We start from the raw sequence: 21,258 nt of genomic DNA on the forward strand, positions 1-21,258 counted from the left end.
TGAGTAATTTAAAAGTGTAGTGTATTTTTATTTTATTAGACCAATTTTAAAATCCATTGTTTATATTATTTACAAAAATCATTACCTACCTAACAAAATCCTTTCATAAATTCTCATCTCATTCCCATATAAATTTTGCGAATTCCTAATACTCCTTCTCACGGGTTACATATAATACCCGCGGACATTCACTTCCGCTTAGTATCTATCTTTGCCATCTCTATTAAAAACATGCAAATCCGTAAATATTTAATTTATTTTATTTATTTTAAAAAATCTATACAAGAAATATATGTTGATCAAACAACAAAAGCATAGATTCACCTAATTGTCAAAACGTAACCAAATTGAATTCCTAACATTCTAACAACCATTTCTCTTCCTATATCGACAAAAAAAAAAAAAAAATTGCACAGATCCACCTAATTGTCACAACCAAATTCATAACAATCAATTCCTATATCAGCGAGACTCCTTCAATTCTAAACGAATATGCAGGAGTAGAGTCGTATATAAACTCAAAAATGGTCTTTGTGGATGCTAGTATGCAACTATATATTACGAGAAAATGTAATTTTTTTGTAATAAAGTATCCGAAGCATAAGTTTTAAGTACGCATTTGACTTCCTTGACCTGGGTAATAAGACCTGTAAAGGTATAAAGGGTATTTAGGTCAATTCCTTAAGGTAGTTGTTTATTTAGAGTATTTAGGTATAAAGGGTATTTAGGTCAATTTTTTAAATTTCAGGAGTGAAACAAAGAATTTTTTTGTGTGAATACTACAATGAAAATTTTATAATTGTCTTCATATGAAAATATTTTTTTTTGACCCTTAGATAATGAATTGTATGATTAGATTTTGATATTTATAAAAGTGTTGTCTTTGTTTAAAATGTGACTAAATAAATAAGTTACATTTTTAAACAAAACATCTTCATAAAAAAATATTTTTGCCATCTTCATTTGATTAGTTACTTTTTTTTAGTGTGTGTAGTGTAAGAACAAAAAAAAAATGAAATTCTCACTATTTTACAAGACTATATTATAGCATTAAATTCCTCAACATAATTAACTTAATTCACATTATAATTTAAAAAAATTAAATTGAGGTGTTAAATTTTTTAGTATTAAATTTTTGAGTAAACATTAAAACTAATTCTCAAGAAATTTAAAATTAGATACGTTGATTCCCAATAAATTTTTATTACATTGAAAATTTTTATAATTACACCTGTCTTACAAATGTTAAAATAAGCACCCGATATAAATTATGATATTACAATAATATAACAAACAAGCTATAGATTCATGCAAATACAATAAAGTAGAAAAAGAAAAAGTAGACCTTGTTGATTAGGAAGTAATTTCTAATTTAGGGCATGTAACTTCTGAGGGAAAGAAGCTATTTACAAATTCTATGATGTTTCTATGAGAACTTCCACCACCACCATCACTAACTGCTCTGAGAACCAAAGATTTCCATTGCATGGAATTATTCTTCATCTCTTTTCCTTTCTCACACTCCATCATTTCCTTTATGCAATCTCTCAATGCTTCACTCTTCACAATCTTTTTCTCATCAATTGGAACTCTAATTCCCACTTTCCAAACATCAACCATATACTTTGCATTTGTGATTTGATCAGACCATTGAGGCACTACAATAGTTGGAACTCCTAAACTCAAAGTTTCCAATGTAGAGTTCCAACCACAATGTGTTACAAAACATGCCACAGATTCATGAGCTAATACTTTCAATTGGGAGCACCATGTTACTACCAAACCCTTCTCTGATTTCTTTGCAAAATCTTTTGGAAGTTTAATCTCTTCAGAGGTTCTAACCACCCACAAAAAATAATGATTACTATCTCTTAGACCATATGCTATTTCTCTCATTTGTTCCTCATCAAGAGGAACCAAGCTCCCAAATGAGACATAAACAACCGATCCATTTGGTTTATTGTCTAGCCATTCCATGCATTCTTCTTCACTCTTGAATGCTGCAGCTCCATAATCTTCATCATCCTTAATTCGTTTGTCCAAAAATACAGAGGGGATATTTGGTCCAATGGTTCTAAATTTTGGCCAAATCTTGATAGTCCAATCAGCCACCTAGAAACAAATTTTAGGAAGCAACTATTACATATTGAATTTGAAATTTGAAGAAAATAAAAGAAGAAAAAGAAAATAACGAAAAAAATATAATTTATGCTATTATTAATGTAAAAAAGATAAAAAAAAAACTAACATTCATATAATGATTCCTTAAGAGAGTAAAATAGAAGGCTTTAATAACCTTAATATTAATAAAATAAAACTAGATCATATTCCTAATGTTATTGATGGGTAAAGTCTACTTGTTATTTCTAAAATATTTTTAAAAAAAATTCAAAATATTTTAATATTTAGGTTAATCTTGAATATTTAAAATAAATTTTAGTTTTTTTTTTTAATTCTTTTATGATTTAAGTTAGTTAAAATAAATAGAATGAAATGGTTATAACGATAATAATAAAATTAGGATAAGGAGAAAAAGTAAAATCAGTGACAAATCAAAAATTTTTATATTGAAAATAAACTATATATAACATTATAATAATTTTTATAATTATATAATATAGTCAAATTTAGTAAGTAACAATGTAATATGCAGCTGAATTAGTTAGTTAAAAATAAGTTGAAATGAATAATTAGAAGATGACACAAATTAAAATAAATAACTAGAGAATGACACGTTAGATAATTTAATTAGAGAATTAGTTTGGTAGTATCTGTATATAAGTTTCCAAAATTTACAAAATCTTGATAAAACTTCTAGCTCTTATACTCAATGTATGAATAAAAAAATTCTTCTTCCTCTGTTTTATATCAGATTATTAGTTTTTCTCTATGTTAGTTTTAACAGTAAGATAGTAAAAGTGAGTTATTGGATGAAATTCATACTAATCTCACACTATTAAAATTATTATTGATTGTTATTTGATAGCTACAAATCACAAAAATTACTGCTCCCTAGCATTCCTCAGCATCCGCACGTGGAAGGAGGACAATGACAAAGGAATGAAACGATGCTGAAGATGGTGGGATCTGGGGTGAGTCGGCAGGATGAGGTACCAGTAGTGACCGTGATGTTTTGGAATAGAGGTTAGTGACCGGAAGGAATATTCTAAATTTTTTTTTGAAAATTTTACAAACAAAAAATATACTTTTAACTTCTATATCTATATATTGATATAAGGATGAAACCTTTTTTTTTCCCTTTAAAAAAAATATTTTTCTTTTATATTGATATATAACCGTTTTCACATTGTATGAGTGAATATAAATACAGAATACTCGTAAAAACGTCGAATACTAACCTCTTTATCCAGCTCATAGATTGCATTGCATAGTATCCAATCAGCTTTATCAATGTTGGAAAATTGACCCACTAACAAGTCAAGCAAAACTTGATCTTCATCATCATCACATTTTTGGAAGAAAGAAGGCAAGTCCTCAGGTTGAAGTTTAGGCATAGAAGGAAGTGAGATCTCATCCTCAATGAGAGGAACCTTAATCTTCCCCAATTGTACATGATAGTATATGCTATTCACACCCAAATTTTGAGTGAGATAAACAGCACCAACTATACCAAATTTCTTAGCAACATCCAATGCCCATGGCAAAAATGAATTATAGACAATACAATCTATAGGGTTTCCTAATTTAGCAAGTTTCTCTATAAGCTCAGAAAGTGATTGTGGGCCCACTTCCCAAAACCGGCCCAAATAGGCCTTAAAGTTTCCAGCTTCAACAAACCCACCATTATCAAACCCATCAGAGATGGATTCAAGTGATATGCAAGGTGGCACTTTTTGTAAACTCTTGCTATAGAAACATGTGGTGGCTAGTGTTACTTTCACTCCTTCATGTACCAAGAGCTTTGAGAATTGGATCATGGGGTTTATGTGACCTTGTGCTGGGTAAGATAAGACCAAACAATGTGGTTTTCTAGGATCTATGTTTTTCTTCTCCATGTGTTTGTGTAAACTCAATTTTATTTGTTTCTTGCAATGTTGGTGTGTGTTGAGTTGAGAAACAGAGCCACAGAGGAGTTAATATATAGACAGAGGAGTTGGAAACTTATTAAATGGATGGAACGAACACTTTGAAAGTTTGAATTGAGTTTGTGCACTTTCTAGTCGAAGACACCAAAAGAAGAAAAAAATGTCTCTTTTGGAATTTTTTACTTTTTACATAAGAGTACCTTTTTATATTTATATATATCAATTTCATATTTTTTATTTTATCTTATATTAAATTTTTTAAAAAATAATAAAATTAGACTCTGACTTTTCTAGCCTAAAAATTTTAATATTATATTATAACATTATTTATAAAAAAATATAAAAATTTCTAATTTTTTAATTGAAAAATAAATATTTTTTATGATAAAGATAAATAAATTTTTATTAATTAAAAATATAAAAACATTCATGATTTTTAAAAATGTGAAATATTTTAAATTTTTTATTTAAAATGTATGAATAAATAGATCTTATAAAAAAGTTTAAATATCTCATATTTAAAAAATAAAAGATATTTTTAATAAAAAAATATTTATTTTCAAATTAAAAAGTAAAAAATTTCTTTATAATTGTATTTTATATTAATTTTGATATGATGTGATGGTCAGGTGTAGGACCGTTTGTTGGATCTTTATGGGCTTGTGGCTAAGAACACCAGGTGAGATATAGCCTACACCTGTCAAGATAAGGAGAATGATGCACCTTGTACTTTTTGCTTTGTTTTTTTTTTTTTTACCAAAGATATGAAATTCGAATCCGCAATCTCTTAATTGAGTATGAAGAGACTATGTTATTTGAGCTATTACTCATTGGCTACTTTTTACTTTGTTGTCTCCTTTAGATAGTTGACACGTATTAATGGTTTTGATGAGCTGACAAAATTCAGAATGCTTTATTACGGTTTCAAGGATATGTAAGTTTTATATAAAAATTTCACTTTTACATCAACTGGGGTTTATCTTATAAATATGCAATATTGTTATGCCAAAACATAAAATACTTGTTTTGATTTTTTTTTTCTGTAAATCGTATTGGGCCTTTTGTTGTACTAATCTTCAGCCGGGCTTGTAGTTTTTACTTTTTAACCCATAATTTATGATTTAATATGGTAAAGGTGGTTTATAATAATAATAATAATAATAATAATAATAATAATAATAATAATAATAATATATATTTTTTGGTTAAAAATAAGTAAGGTGAATAATGATATTTTAAAATTTAAATTAAAATATTTTTTTTAATAGAAACATAATTTTTAAAATATGACATCTTTTGATTATATTAAATACAAAAATATCAAATGGTTTCAACTTTAAATTTCTTGTAGAATAATCTCTAATAATTTTATTGAATATTATTATTATTATTATTAGAGTAAAGTATTATTTTTGTCCCCAACGTTTGGGGTAAGTCCTAAAGTTGTTCCTAACGTTTCAATTGTCCTATTTAAGTCCCTAACGTTTCAAAAGTGACTCAATGTTGTCCTGCCGTTAGGGATCCGTTAACAGAATTGACAGCGGGACAAAATTGAAACGATTTTGAAACGTTAGGGACTTAAATAGGACGAAAACGTTGGGGACAAAAATGATACATAGAAATAAATTTTAATTTTATCCTTCAATAATATCAATTTTTTACTATACATAGTATTCAATTATTTTTTAATCACATCTAAGTAAATTACACTTAATCATATTACTTTCATCTTAAATAAATTAATTTTTTTTTATAATTTTACTCTTAAAGATTTTTAGTTATCATGAAATATTTGTAGAATGACTAGTATATAAACTTGTAGAAAAGAAAAAAAATAATATATATACAATAAAATATAAATTATACCTTTGTCTCTAATGTATCAAAATTTTTTAAAATTATAAAAAAATAAATTTATTTAAAATAAAAGTAATGTGATTAATTGTAATTTATTTAGATGTAATTAAAAAATAATTGAATACTATGTACAGTAAAAGATTAATATTATTGAAAGATAAAATTAAATTAAAATTTATTTTTATGTATTATTTTTGTCCCTAACGTTTTCGTCCTATTTAAGTCCCAAACGTTTCAAAATCGTCTCAATTTTGTCCTACCGTTAATTTAATGGATCCCTAACGGCAGGACAACATTGAGTCAATTTTGAAACGTTAGGGATTTAAATAGGACGATTGAAACATTAGGGACAACTTTAAGACTTACCCCAAATGTTGGGGACAAAAACAATACTTTACTCTTATTATTATTATTATTATTATTATTATTATTATTATTATTATTATTATTATTATTATTATTATTTAGTGATTATATATATATATATATATATATATATATATATATTATAAATACATACATAAATCTAATGAATAAATTTATTATTATTTTTGTCCAAAAAATACAAAAAATTATGGTACAATATTATTATGCACTTAACAATCATAATAATTTTATTTTGGATAAAGTACTAAATTAGTCCTTTATGTTTGGGCGTAATTCTGTTTTAGTTCTTATGGTTTAAAGTGTCATATTTGAATCCAAAAAAGTTTCATTTAGGTTCAATTTAGTCCCACGGTGAGATCAAAGTTAAATAATTAACTAAATGTCCTACATGACAGCAGTACAAGAACAAGGTCGATAATTTCAAGAATAAATACAAGCTCCAAAGACACAAAATCAACTATGGATGCATCAATACATTTATTTATTATTCTCCTTAGTTCTATGAAAAATATTTCATTTAAATTATAAAAAATGATAAATAAAACTATTGATGCATCCACAATTGATTTTGTATCTCTGAAACTTGTACTTATTCTCCAGATTATCGACCTTGTTCTTGTATTGCTGTCATGTAGGACATTTCATTAATTATTTAACTTTGACCTCACAGTGGGACTATATTGAAGTTAAATGAAACTTTTTTGAATTCAAATAGGACACTTTAAACTTTAAGAACTACAACAGGATTACGCATAAACGTAGGGGACTAATTTAGTACTTTACTCTTTTATTCTATTTGTTTTTAGACAGAGGACTGTTGTGTCTAACGGAAAAAAATATTGGAGATTGATCTGTATATTAATTTTTCTTGAGGACTAAAATGTCTGTTTTTAAAATTCTTGAGGACTAATCTGGGTAATTACCATGGTTCTGAAAACCAGACCGGACCGGCCGGTTCAATCGGAATAACCGGGAACCGGTGGTCTAGCCGGTCCGGATGACGGAGAAAACCGCCTGACAAAAAACCGGTGAAAAAACCAGTCGAACCGATAGTTAACCGGCGAATCGGAAGAACCGTCCGATTTTTTGGCGGTTTAGTGGTTTGCAGCTTCAATGCCAAAACGACGTCGTTTTGGCTTAAAAAAAAAAAGAAGAAGAAGAAAAGGCAAACGCGTAGCGCCGAAACCTAACCCACTACCACTAACCCTAATCTCAATCTGAGCTCAGCTCCCCTTTCCCCTAACCTAATCTGCGCCAGCCTCCATTCACCCAGCAAGGCCACCATTCGCCACCGACAACCATCGACAGCAGCCGCGACCACCACCGGCCGAGCCCGCCTCCTCGTCGCCGAACGTCACTTAGCCCGCCCCTCATTCGCCACCCACAACCATCGACAGCAGCCGCGACCACCACCGGCCGAGCCCGCCTCCTCGTCGCCGAACGTCACCTAGCCCGACCCTCATTCGCCACCCACAACCATCCACAGTAGCCGCGACCACCACCGGCCGAGCCCGCGTCCTTCTGAATTCGGTAAGACTCTGTTCTATGCTCCTTCTTGATTTTGGATTTTGATTTTCTGAGGTTCTGTGAGCTCGCCTGTTCTATGCTGCCTTCTTGATTTATGATTTTGATTTTCATCATTGCTGTTGTTGATTTTGAATAATGAATATGTTTTGCTGCTTCTGTTTGTTGCTTAATGATGAAAATTTTTTGCTACTTCTGGATATGCTTGCTGTTTCATTATATTCATGATTTTCTGAATCATTGCTGTTGTTGATTTTGAATATGTTTTGCTGCTTCTGTTTGTTGCTTAATGATGAAAATTTTTTGCTGCTTCTGAATATGCTTGCTGCTTCATTCGGTTTCTCTGTTTTTCTCTCTAGATCTGTTTCCTCTAATTCAATTTTGTGTATATATGTATACATTTTTGTGTAAATTGTGTTGTTTTGAATTTGATTTGTTTTGTTTGAATGGTGCAGTACTGAAATTGATCTGGTGTTGAAACTTTAATTAAAATAAAAAAAAGAAACTGATGATCCTCTTCTGAGCTCACTGTCACCACCGTCATTCCTCCCTCGCCGTGTCTCCAGTAAGCCGCTGCTTCTTTAGTTTTGATTTCTAAGATTCTGGCTTCTGAGTTGATTTTTTGTACTAGATTCTGAATTGTGATTGTGTTCTGAGTTGGGTTGTTCCTTAATGTGAGTCTGAATTTAATTTGAATTGTTTCACTTAGTTTTTCTGTTTTTGGATTTGGAGGTTGAGTTGTCTGTAACTCTGTATTATGAGTTTTTGTTGTTGAAAAGCATTGAATTTGTTGAATCTAGTTAGGGTTTGGTTAGTTATAAGAGGCTTGTTGCACAATAAGAAATTTCATCAATGTGTTATTCAATTGAATTGTATATTGGCAGCCCAAAAAGGGATAATTGAATTGTATAAGAGAATTGATGTTGAATAATTAGCCTTGGCTTGATAATGTTGCCTGCAAGATCTTTAATTTTTTGCAGCTTGACTGGAAATTCTGCCTCAGTTAGTTGTTTTAAAGTTATCAATACATTTAACTCAATCTGAATATTATCAATGAACTTTTCATCTTCAATTTTTTTTATATCTTAAATTCTATTAAATTTTTTTTACTTAAAAATTCATGAATTTTAATGAATTTAAATATATAAAATGATATATTAAATTTTTAATAATTTTATTTAATATTTAATTAAACCGGTTGAATCCCGGTCGAACCACTGAACCAGTGAACCAGTCGCCTCACCGGTTCATTGACCGGTCCGGTTCTCACAACCTTGGTAATTACTCTGTCGAAAAATGAACTGAAGATTGATTGATCTACTAGAATAAAAGTTTGAAGATTAATTTATGTATTAATTTTTTTTAAAAAACTAAAATATCCACTTTTAAAATCTTTGGGAACTAATTTAAATAATTACTCATATTTTTTATTCCTACATCTTGCCTCCAATACATTGTAGTTACAGGTTTGGGATCCGATCCATGTTGATCGTCGATTGATTTTAAAGTTTTTAGTTTTTAGTTTTTCTAATTTTTGTAATTTTAGGTTTTAATTTTCATCTTGTCTTAAATATTTTTTATTTTTACTTTTTGTTGTTGGAAGCAAATATATTGGATCCTTAGCTAGTAAGGCCCATCTGTCTAAAATGGGACAATGATATAAATATTACTTTATTATAGGACATTAAATAATTTATGACTAATCAAACGGTCTTCTCTAAAATCATAAAAAACCGGACAACAAGACACTTACCTGTGTCAGCAGTATTGGGTGGATCATTCTCCTTATCTTGATAGGTGTAGGCTATAACTCACTAGAACACCATATCAAACATGCAAACAGAAACCGAGATGATTGAGCAGGGGTGACAACATACCTTCTATTTGTAGGTATTCAATTTAACTTAATTTTGATAGGATTGTCAATTTAATCCACAACAGATAGGATAAAATACGGATAGAGTTTTTGTGCATGTTAGATAAGGTGCAAGTTGAGTCTAAATCCTATTCGACCAATTCACACCCTATATATGTATATGTTATATACTTATATAAGAGAATATTTATTCATTTTGGTCCTCAAAGAATTTCAGATCAGACACTTTAGTCTTCAACTAAAATTAATTATTCGATTGGTCTCTAACAATTAATTTTGTCTTGAATCTATTAACTCTAACGGAAGATAAAATGGTCCCTGACAACTCTAATAAGGACAAAATAATCCCTAACAACTCTAATAGGGGACAAAATGATCCTTGACCCTTTTGTTCAAAAATGACACTGTTCTTCCTCAATTTCCATCATATCTCGCATAATCTTAATATTCATACTCTCCTTCTTCACCTTCACAGTCTTCTTTTCCATCTTTTCTTTCCTCCTCTTCAACTCCAAGATCAAGTCATGGTGTAGCTGCCACGCGTGTCGCACCTACCTCAACATGTCATGGACCACACACTTCCTAAATCTCTATGACTGGTACACCCACGTTCTTCGCACTTCACCCACCAGAAGCATCCACCTCCACGTCCTCGATAATAGCATCACATTCAATCCCGATAACGTCCACCATATCCTCAAGATCAAGTTTCACAACTACCCCAAAGGCACGCCTTTCTCCACTCTCCGACAAGCAATATAGATTGATGGACATTAGGACATCATGAGAAGATTCTCCTTCGACATTATTGCAAATTCTCATTTGGAATGGACTTTGAGTGTTTCATTCCTTCTTTCTCAGAGTCCAAGTTGGCAGACAGTTTCGACCTCGCATCCAAGCTATCAGTACAACGAGCAATATCATCATTGCCGCTAATATGAAAACTGAAGCGATTACTGAACATTGATTCAGAGAAGAAGCTGAAGGAAGCAATCAGAGTGGTGGACAATGTGGTTATGGAGATGATAGGGCAGAGGAGGAGGGAGATGGCAACGATGACGACGGGTCTTAACAAATTAGACTTGCTGTCTAGATTCTTAGGATCCATCGAAGACGACAAATACTTGAGAGACATAGTCATTAGTTTCCTAAGTATGAATTGGTTGAGAACAAGTTGAGGATTTTTCTTCTTGTGAACATTGAAGTTGCAGAGTGTGCATTGTGTAGCTTGAAGTTACAGTGTTAAACTGTTAGTGTTATGCGAGATTTGATGAAAATTAGGGGAGAACAGTGTTGTTTCAAGAAAAGAGCAAGGATCCAAGATTTTGAGCATCAATGGTTAGGAGGGTTAAAAATTGGCCTAAAAAACTTAAATGAGTTGCTATCCCTAATTATATGCTTGTGGTGTGAAGGTGTCAAGTAAAAAGTTTGAGACTGAACAGTTAAAGTCGCGATCCAAAGCTAAAGAGTACGCTTAAGAACTCTGGGCACAACTGTTTGGGAATTTAAGCAAAGCTAAATTCGAATCCAAAGGGTTCCCCCAGTCAAGTGCCTGTGGCGTTTATGTATTCGGTGTAATACGGGAAAACAAAACGCTTAGAGTCACAGTTAGGCTCAAAAGGTGCAAAGCAGCAAAAGAAGTTGTGTTCAAGAATCAAGAAGAGCTAAACGAAGAGAATCAATAATATCATCCGGATTCTAGTTCTAAGGGATGCCAATACTTTTGAACTTCAAAGGAAAGTGAGATGTCAAAACTGTTCAGAAGTAAAGAGCTAATAGCCCCATTCAATATTTGAAACTGAGTTTTATTGACAACTCTGAGACCTATTGTATTTTTCTCTTCCAATTGTCCTATTTTATTTTTGGTTGCTTGAGGACAAGCAATAGTTTAAGTTTGGTGTTATGACGAGCGAATATTTTATACACTTTTTAGGTTCATTTTCTTAGTGTTTTCAGTACATTTTATCAAGTTTTAGTATGTTTTAGTAGGTTTTAGTGCAAAATTCACATTTTGGATGCTACTTTGAGTTTTTGTGTGTTTTTTTTATGATTTTAGGTGATTTTTTGGTAAAAATGACAAATTTTGACAAAATCTGATTCAAAAGTAAAGAAAGAATAGCAGATATTGTCAAGTCCTGACCTCTATACATTCAGACGAACATTTTTAGAGTTACAGAGGTCCAATTAACACGTTCTCAACGGCCTTGTAAAAGATCTTTATCCGCCAAGAGAAGTTTATTAATTAATAATTAATAATTTTTTTATATAAAAATCAGTAAATTATTATTAAGTTATATAATAATATTGTATTTTTTTAATATTTTGCAAATAAAATCAAATATTTGTAAATTAATAACGAATAAAATTAAAATTAAAATTAAAACATTTTTAATCTGCAGATAAAATAAAATAAGATTTATATCAAAATTTTAGTCTATAAATAAAATTAAAATAATTAAGTTTAGGGACCAGTAACTTTGTTAAATTTTAGCCAGTATGTAACCATCAAAGAAAAGTGAGCCATTAGATGAAATTTTACACCAATCTCACACTATTAAAATTATCTTAATAACTATTTGATGGCTACAAATCACAAAAATTACTGCTCCCTAACATTCCTCAATTAAAATTGGATTCAAATTCTTTCCCATGATCACCCCTGATATTGAGAGTGAGAACCCCATTAACCATTTTGGATGCATTTCACTCTTTCATTTCATTTTCATATGTGGAAAGCAACAACAGTTCAGGTGGACCCTATTTTGAAACGGAACCTTGATAAGAGAGACCTTACACGAAAATGATTTCATCTCGCGAGAGGAAAGTGATGCACTCGGTCACTAAATTATCTTTTTTATTATTTTATATTTTTTAAAAATAGAATTCACTTTTTCTTTTATTTAAAAAAACACAGGAGGCGAATTTTGAAAGCGCTGAAAGCATATTATTAGTAAGAATTTGCCGGGAGTAAATTTTATGGTGCTTTTGATTTGTTTTTTTATTTTTTATTTTTTTAATATTTTTTATTTTTTTAAATTTTGAGAAAAAAATAAAAATAATAATTTTTTTTTATAAATCTAAAAAATAAAAATATTAAAAATAAATAAAAAATAAAAACGTAAATTAAACAGACCCTTAAAATGTACCATATTCAAAAAAATTAATTAAACTACACATTTTTTCTATAATTCACCTCAAACACAATCATCATATATACAAATTAAAAATGTCTCAAAGCAATTGTCAAAATTTTAAAATAAGCATATCCAAATATGTGAGAATTAAAAACAATAGAACGAGTAAATTTTGATAATAGTCCTGAGATTTACATCATTGTTCAATTAAATTCTTAAAATTCTAATTTTATTACAGTAGTATTTCAAATTGAACTCTGAGTATTATAATGATCTCTAAATTCATTTCCGATAATAATTCGGCTGTAACAATACTAATATGTCATGGCATGCATTGCCAAGGTAGAGTGTACAATTAGTTAAGTTAGTGAAATTACAATTAAAATGCAATTTGGTCTCTCTTTCTCTGTATAGTCTTAATTGATTCCTAATTCTTCTCAACGATCCATTCTTCTTCTTCAAAAATATTAAGAGAATATCACACTTAATGTGATCCAAAGCACAAGCAAAAGTGAAAACTAATAGGAGAAATATTCTCTTAAAAAATATTCTCAATATTAAGATATGATGGGGTTGTTTACCCCAGTTTCCAATCTCCTTTTAGCACTGATTTTGAATTAACCAAAATTAGCCAGAATTTATTTTATTTAACATTTATTAATTATTGTGTTACAGCAATTACTGAATACTAAATGAGATAAGTTCTAGCATTTTTTTTGTCTCTCTAATTTTACTAATTTTTACTGAGTTATTACTCTTGATTTACTAAGAGGATAAAGTTATATTCTTAACTTTCTTCAAATCTATTATAAAATGGTACAAATTACAAGGAACACCACAATTAGTCAACAATATATAATTAAAGAGAAATGGTTGGCTCATGATTTTTTGTTTGCACATGAAATAGACCATTGACAAATTCTATAATATTTTTATTTGAGCTTCCACCTTCACTAACAGCTTCAATAGCCAAATTCTTCCATTGCATAGCATTGATCTTAATCTCTTTGCCCTTCTCATTTTCCATTAATTCTCTAATACAATACTCCAATGCCTCCTTTCTCATAATCTTTTTGTCATCAACCATAGGTCTAATTCCCACTTTCCAAACATCCACAAGATACTTAGCATTTGTTCCTTGGTCTGACCATTGTGGTAAAACAATAACCGGAACTCCTAAACTTAATGCTTCTATTGAAGAGTTCCAACCACAATGTGTTAAAAAACACCCTATAGCTTCATGTGCCAAAACCTTTACTTGAGAGCACCATGTTACTACTAAACCCTTTTCTGAATTCTTTGCAAAATCTTTTGGGAGTTTAGCTTCTTCAGATACTCTAACCACCCATAAAAAATATTTTTGGCTATGTTTCAAACTATATGCTACTTCTTTCATTTGTTCCTCATCAAGTGAAACTAAACTTCCGAATGATACATAAACAACTGAATATTTTGGCTTATTGTCTAGCCATGTTATACATTCTTCGGTCTTGAATTGTGTGATATTATAGTCTTCATCATCTTTGAGTCGTTTGTCCAAAAATATAGACGGTATGTTTGGCCCTATAGTCCTAAAATTGGACCAAATCTTCATTGTCCAATCAGTCACCTAAAAATAATTTTCAATCACTAAGTATTGCATGAAGAGAAAAAAAGTTATTGGAAGAGCAACCCACAAAGAAATGGCTTAATTGATGAAAATTCATGAATTCTAACATACTAACACACAAGAAAGTACATGTGAAAATAGAAATTCACTATTTCTATGTGAGAATTGATTTTTTTTTTCTTTCTATAATTTAAAGGTTTAATTATTTTGTCAGTCCCTATAATTTTACCGAATTTTCAATTAGATTCCTATACTTTTTTTCCTTTTTAATTAGGTCTCTATATTATATCAGATTTGTAACTAAGTCCCTATCGTGACAAAAACATTGGAATTAATGGAATATTCTGTTTAACTATATAGAATATTTAGTCAAGTGTTAGGCATATTCGTTTTGTTTAACAAAATATTCCGTTAATTCCAACGTTTTTGTCACGACAGGGACTTAACTACAAAATCTAATACGGTATAGGGACTCAATCAAAAAAAAAAAAAAGTATAGAGACCTAATTGAAAATTCAATGATGTTATAGAAACCGAAAGAGTAATTAAACATAATTTTAATATTTGAAAATGTAAAATTTTTTCAGTTAAATCTCAAAGTAATCTCTAAAATTAACAAATTGCTGCTTCTTGAGATTACAATTACATTACTCTAGTCCTTTATATTAAAAAAAATGCAGCAAGTTTGTCTTAACCATTTTTTCATTAAATGTGACCTAATGTTGGGAGAGACTAACTTGATGCATTTTTTTTTTTTTTAATCTACCAACAGTCCATCTCTACTTTAAGGTTAACTCAATTTTTTTCCCTTTTTCAGCATTATAATACAAAAAAAGGACACACTTGTTTATTTTGCAGCGATTTTATGAGAATATTTAACAAGAAGTTTAGGATGCTATATCACAATTTAATTTGTGTTATATAAAACACTGAAAACATCTAAAACTTGATGAACTGCTAATTAGTTACCTGTTTTTCCAGCTCGTAGAAGCTATTGCAAAGGACCCAATCAGCTTTGTCAATGTTAGAAAACTGATCCCTTAGCATTTGAAGAAAATCAGGATCTTCCTCATGGTTAAAGAAGAAACAAGGCATTTCACTATATTGAAGCTGTGGCAACATAGGAAGTAACGAAACCTCATGATCATGTCTCAGTTTTCCAATATAGACATGATAGCATATGGCATTTATAGGTAGATTCTGAGTGAGAAAAACAGCACCAACCACACCAAATTTTCTTGCAACATCAAGTGGCCATGTTAAGAATGAATCATAGACTATGCAATCTACAGGGTACCCTGTTCTAGCAAGATTCTCTAGAAGCTCACCAAGATTTTGTGGTCCCACTTGACCAAAACGCTCCAAATAGACTCTTAAATTCAGTGCTTCTCCATGCCTACCATTATCAAATCCATCTGAAATTGTCTCAAGTGAAATTGAATGTGGCAAATTCAGATTATTCTCTATGTTCTTGAAGTAGAATAGGGTGGTGACAAGTGTTACTCTTACACCTTCATGTTGCAAGCGCTTAGAGAATTGAATCATGGGATTCATGTGACCTTGTGCTGGATATGGTAGCACCACACAGTGCATAGTTTCCCTCATGGCTATTCTCTTCTCCATTAATTTTTCCTCTCTGGATTTCAGCTATTCAAGGGTCAACCTATGAATTAGAATACTTAATAATACAGCACAAATGGATAAATTAGTGATAACTTGTAAAACAAGTTAAGTTGGTTTGATATTTAATTAACAGGACTTTATAATCAAAGTTTAATTAAAGCTAAACTGTATTGCTCACTAGTGATATTATTAGTAATTATTATAAGAGTTTAATTTTGATGTTCATACAGTGTAAAATATGTTACTCAATCGTCCAATTACATTCGTTTCTTTGAATTACTATTCACGCAATCAATATAAAAAGTAGTTATTTTTGTTGACATAATGTTACGTAATTGAATATGCATGTAAAATTGTTTTATGCTGTATAAAAATTAGATTCTTATTATAAACCTAATAAATATTTTATTTTCTCTATAAAATAAAATATAATATTGAGTATAGACTATGTTCTGTAAAAATAATTAAGAAATAAATGAACTAATTCTTTTATAGATGATTTAAATGATTTCTAATAAAACTACTAGACATAAGAATTCATAAATATTGCAAGGCTGAACCACGAAACTAATGGACAATGACAGTTTTGGGCAGAAACATTTTCATTGATTTCTCAAAGGAATGAGAGTAGTAATTATCTGACTTTAAAGTGGTACATTATTTGTCAAGGAAACACCACAAGAAATAATTAAATAAGGAGTAGTGGTTGGTTGGTTCAATAACCTTTTAAAGCATTCACAAATTCTATAATATTCTTGTTGGAGCTTCCACCTTCACTAACAGCTTCAATAGCCAAATTCTTCAACTTCAAAGCATTAATCCTAATCTCTCTGCCCTTATCACTTTCCATTAACTCCTTAATACAATCCTCCAATGCTTCCTTCCTCATAATCTTTTTCTCATCAACCACAGGCCTAATCCCCACTTTCCAAACATCAACAAGGTACTTAGCATTTGTAGCTTGATCTGACCATTGAGGCACAGCAATAACAGGAACACCTAAACTCAATGCTTCTAATGTAGAATTCCAACCACAATGTGTTACAAAACACCCAACAGCTTCATGAGACAAAACCTTTAGTTGAGAGCACCATGTCACTACTAAACCCTTTTCTGAATTCTTTGCAAAATCTTTTGGGAGTTTTGCTTCTTCTGAGGCTCTAACTACCCATAAGAAGTTTCTACCACTATCTCTCAAACCATAAGCTACTTCTCTTATTTGTTCTTCCTCTAGTGGAACCAAACTTCCGAATGATACGTATAGAACCGACCCTTTTGCCTTCTTGTCTAGCCAATCCATACATTCTTCGCTCTTGAATTGTGTCACACCATATTCTTCATCATCTTTAAGGCCTTTGTCTAAGAACATTGATGGTATGCTTGGTCCTATAGTCCTGAATTTTGGCCAAATCTTTGTTGTCCAATCAATTACCTACGAGCAATTTTCAATCACCAATCATCACAGATTGAAAAAACATATATGAAGGTGAAAACTCATATGCAGTTGTAACATTTTTTATGAACAAAACAGTAACTAAAAGAGTAGTAATCAATCAAGAACTGTTAAATAGGATAACTAAATCAATTAAAAACTCAATTTGCAAATCTAAAACTAGTAAACTCATAACTTGAAAATTGGAAAGGTTCAATTAATATAGGGTTCTGCAAGAAGGGAGCAGAAATGAGAACACCAAATAAATAAGTAGTTGTGTAAAGCTGCATAAATTAATTACCTCTTTCTCCATCTCATAGAAAGCATTACAAAGCACCCAATCAGCCTCATGAATGTTAGAAAACTGTTCGACAAGCATCTCAAGAAAAGCAGGATCTTCTTGATAGCTAAGGAAGAAAGAAGGCATGTCCCCATGTTGAAGCTTTGGTAACATAGGAATCAAAATCTCATCCTCAGTAAGTGGGGCCCTAAGCTTTCCAATATGAACATGATAGTAAACACTATTCACAGGCATATTCTGAGTAAGATAACAAGCACCAACTATACCAAATTTCTTAGCAACATCAAGAGCCCAAGGCATGAATGAATCATAGATTATGCAATCTACAGGGTACCCTGAAATAGCACACTTCTCTACAACCTCACTTAAAGTTTGTGACCCTCTTTGAGCGAAAACTTCATTATAGACACTGAGTTTAAGTCCCTCACCATGTCTTCCATTGTCAAACCCATCTGAGATTGTCTCAAAGGACATTGAAGGTGGGAAATTCTCCAAGCTTTTGCCGTAGAATAGTGTGGTGACAAGTGTCACTTTTACACCCTCATGTTGCAAACGCTTGGAGAATTGAATCATGGGGTTTATGTGTCCTTGTGCAGGGTATGCTAGCACCACACAGTGCACTGCTTTGCCATTTTCCTTCTCCATTTTCTTTCTTCACACTCACTAACTCACTCTTTTTGTTCTTCTCCTTTTGCCTTTGACCTCTTTGGGATTTTGGGCTATTGGGTTATCCTTAAATATAATATGCATCAGTTAGAGTACTGAGTCAAATTGTATACTTTCAAATTTAATTAACATCAGGAAAAAGAAAATTTAGTTTCTTTTCAAAGAAAAAAAGAAAAGTTGAAGTTTACAACTTTAATCTTTTATTAAAAAAATCAAGATTTTGATAATTGAACCGATAAAACTCGAGATTAAATGGTTTAAAGTTTTAACTAAAGTTAAATTTGGATCAATTATGCTATATACCTAATTTATTTTAGTAATCAATTTTAATTAAGTTGGTATAATAATTTATTGGCACAAAAAATATTATTTAAAAAAAGAACGAGAATCGTAAGAAGAAGAAGAAAAAAACAAAGACTTGGTCAATATATTTTACACTAATTATTGTCATAGTCTTTAGTCTTTACCCGATTTATTGTCAATATATTTTACACTAATCTAGATCGGCAAAATATCCATTTTCGATTAATCCTATTGAACCAATTGATTTGGTTTGATTCTCGCAACACTGGAAAAAAAAAAAGGAATATTTAAGTATAGGTATAATACAAATGGACAAATTATGTGACGCAACATCTGACGCAAATTACGGGGGGAAACATATGATTAACTAAAAGAAAGAGTAATTAATGATTTCATATGTGCATGTCATTTTCACATGGATATGTATTGTATTTTGTAATTGACTTCAATAACGCTTTCTCTTTTTCTCCTTGGAATTTTTAATTTATGGATAAATAAATGGATTTATGCTATTATTTTGGTGAGTACAGCTCTTCCATTATTATCCGCTTCGAATAAAAGTAGACTGTAGAACAATATTGAAAAAATTTTGATATAATAGTCAGTTATTGAATTTTGTAATATTTTTTTAAATTATTTGGGCATATTATCAAGACACGAGAGACGTATATACAGGGACGGACTCAAGAGAACGAGTGGTGGTCTTGATCCAACAAATTTTAAACTCATATATTATTATAATAGATGTATATATAGAGTAAAATTTAATAACGTAATAACAATAAAAAAGAATTAATATTTTTTATGTATTAAAATTTAAATTTTTTTACATATATTTATATTATTTGTATTTTTTATTTAATTTAAAGTTTTTTTTATATTTATTTTTTAAATTAATTTTAACTTCTATAATCATATAAAAAATACTTTAATATTATTTATAATAATATTATTTTTTTAGTTGGTAATTTAGTTATTTTTTATTATTTTTCTATTACTTTTTACTCTTATTATTATATAAAAATACTTTAGAACATAACAAAATTGTTAGTGAGATTAATTTATATTAATTTATGTCATATTTTATAATGATATAAAACATAAAAATTTAATTTGTGGCAATAAATACTTACTAAAATAAATTAATTAACAAAATATATAATTATACATTTGATTATACAAAATTTTAATTATACTTATTATTAAATATATAACATTATATTTGATTATACAAAATTTTAATTTTTGACCCTTTCATAGTTAGATTCCTAAATCTGTCCTTACATATATATTGCCTCGTCCCAAAATCTTAAAAAATATCATAAAATTTAATAATTGAATATTACATTATAATTTTATTTATATCTAAAAAAGTAAACGGAACAATAAACTCACAACAAAAAGGAGCTAGAATAAATTAAATATTTATTCGTATGTTAGGAAATTTATTTATTTATTTGATCATATTCATGGTTATCACTAGCTACTTCGCTCAACCTCAAAAAATTTGGTCAACATAGATGGGCTAGACAACTTGGATTTAATATTATATTTGTGTTGTCAGCAGATAGAGTTTGAATACATTTTGAGTTCTAATTTGCATACATGGAACTGCTGGCGTATACTATATGACATAATTATTAGAATATATATAGTAATAGTATTTGATTACAATCAATATTATTTTAACATATTAAGTGGTCGATCATATATACGTGCGTCTAAATATATTTTTTTGCTGTGTCATATGATTCAAAGCTTCTGCATATTTTGTTTCGGCTATATATATAATATATCTCACTAGATGATTCTTTCTTGTTTGTCTTATCTTTTGAAAAAAGTTTATTCATACATGGAAAATGCAGAATAGATTACTGAGACAAAGAAAGGCCAGTTTCATACACATCATAAGTTGAGCATATCTATGCACGCCAAAATTTTTGTGGCTTTGTCTCATTTATAATTTACCTTGTGGAATTTATTCACCATAATAATTTCAACAACAAAGCTACAACGGAGTGTTGATGTAATTATTATTATTGGTATATTATAATAGTGGTGGATATATAGTGGTAGTGCTGGTGATCTGATAATAGTGATGAGGATGGAGATGGTTTAATTTAATAAAGGATGAGGATATATATTGAAAAAAGAACTAGGAGTAAAATTAGAATTCCAAATATGAAGAGTAAAAAATATTTTTATCCGAATATTAAAAAGAAGATAAAAGCGAGTTAATTTAAGATCAAATGAGTTAAAGTGTATAATAAAACAAACAAATTATAATATTAACTAATTTACACAAGTTTATCATCCTTAATTATTTAATCAATTTTACTTTTATTTAAAATCTCATCATGTTGAATGCTCTTCAAAGATTCCACAACATTTTTATGAGAACTTCCACACTCACCTCTAACAATATCATTTACTTACCTCTTTTTCCAGCTCATAAGAAAATGTATGACAAAGGATCCAGTCAGGTTTCTTCAATAATTGA

The 21,258-nt window shown here is 29.8% G+C and overlaps 3 protein-coding genes across 3 annotated transcripts; all 3 read right to left on the reverse strand.

Annotated features, from left to right (window-relative positions):
* Positions 1-1,198: 1,198 nt before the first annotated feature.
* Positions 1,199-4,213, reverse strand: LOC107638105 (mogroside I-E synthase-like). Its single transcript, XM_016341278.3, has 2 exons — positions 3,360-4,213; positions 1,199-2,112 (listed from the first exon to the last, which is right to left on the reverse strand). The coding sequence occupies exons 1-2, from the start codon at positions 4,014-4,016 to the stop codon at positions 1,354-1,356; spliced, it is 1,416 nt and encodes a 471-aa protein (XP_016196764.1). The 5' UTR covers positions 4,017-4,213; the 3' UTR covers positions 1,199-1,353.
* A 9,393-nt stretch (positions 4,214-13,606) lies between these two features.
* Positions 13,607-16,193, reverse strand: LOC110262335 (mogroside I-E synthase). The gene is made up of 2 exons (XM_016338601.3): positions 15,403-16,193; positions 13,607-14,433 (listed from the first exon to the last, which is right to left on the reverse strand). Exons 1-2 carry the CDS (start codon positions 16,054-16,056, stop codon positions 13,684-13,686), a joined length of 1,404 nt encoding a protein of 467 aa, XP_016194087.1. The 5' UTR covers positions 16,057-16,193; the 3' UTR covers positions 13,607-13,683.
* Positions 16,194-16,640: 447 nt separating this feature from the next.
* LOC107635207 (mogroside I-E synthase) lies at positions 16,641-18,585 on the reverse strand. The gene is made up of 2 exons (XM_016338602.3): positions 17,790-18,585; positions 16,641-17,488 (listed from the first exon to the last, which is right to left on the reverse strand). Exons 1-2 carry the CDS (start codon positions 18,432-18,434, stop codon positions 16,772-16,774), a joined length of 1,362 nt encoding a protein of 453 aa, XP_016194088.1. The 5' UTR covers positions 18,435-18,585; the 3' UTR covers positions 16,641-16,771.
* Between the last annotated feature and the right edge of the window lie 2,673 nt (positions 18,586-21,258).

The sequence above is a fragment of the Arachis ipaensis genome, chromosome B4 (assembly GCF_059453495.1).
Source record: "Arachis ipaensis isolate K30076 ecotype BB chromosome B4, ASM5945349v1, whole genome shotgun sequence".
Classification (NCBI taxonomy): Eukaryota; Viridiplantae; Streptophyta; class Magnoliopsida; order Fabales; family Fabaceae; genus Arachis; species Arachis ipaensis.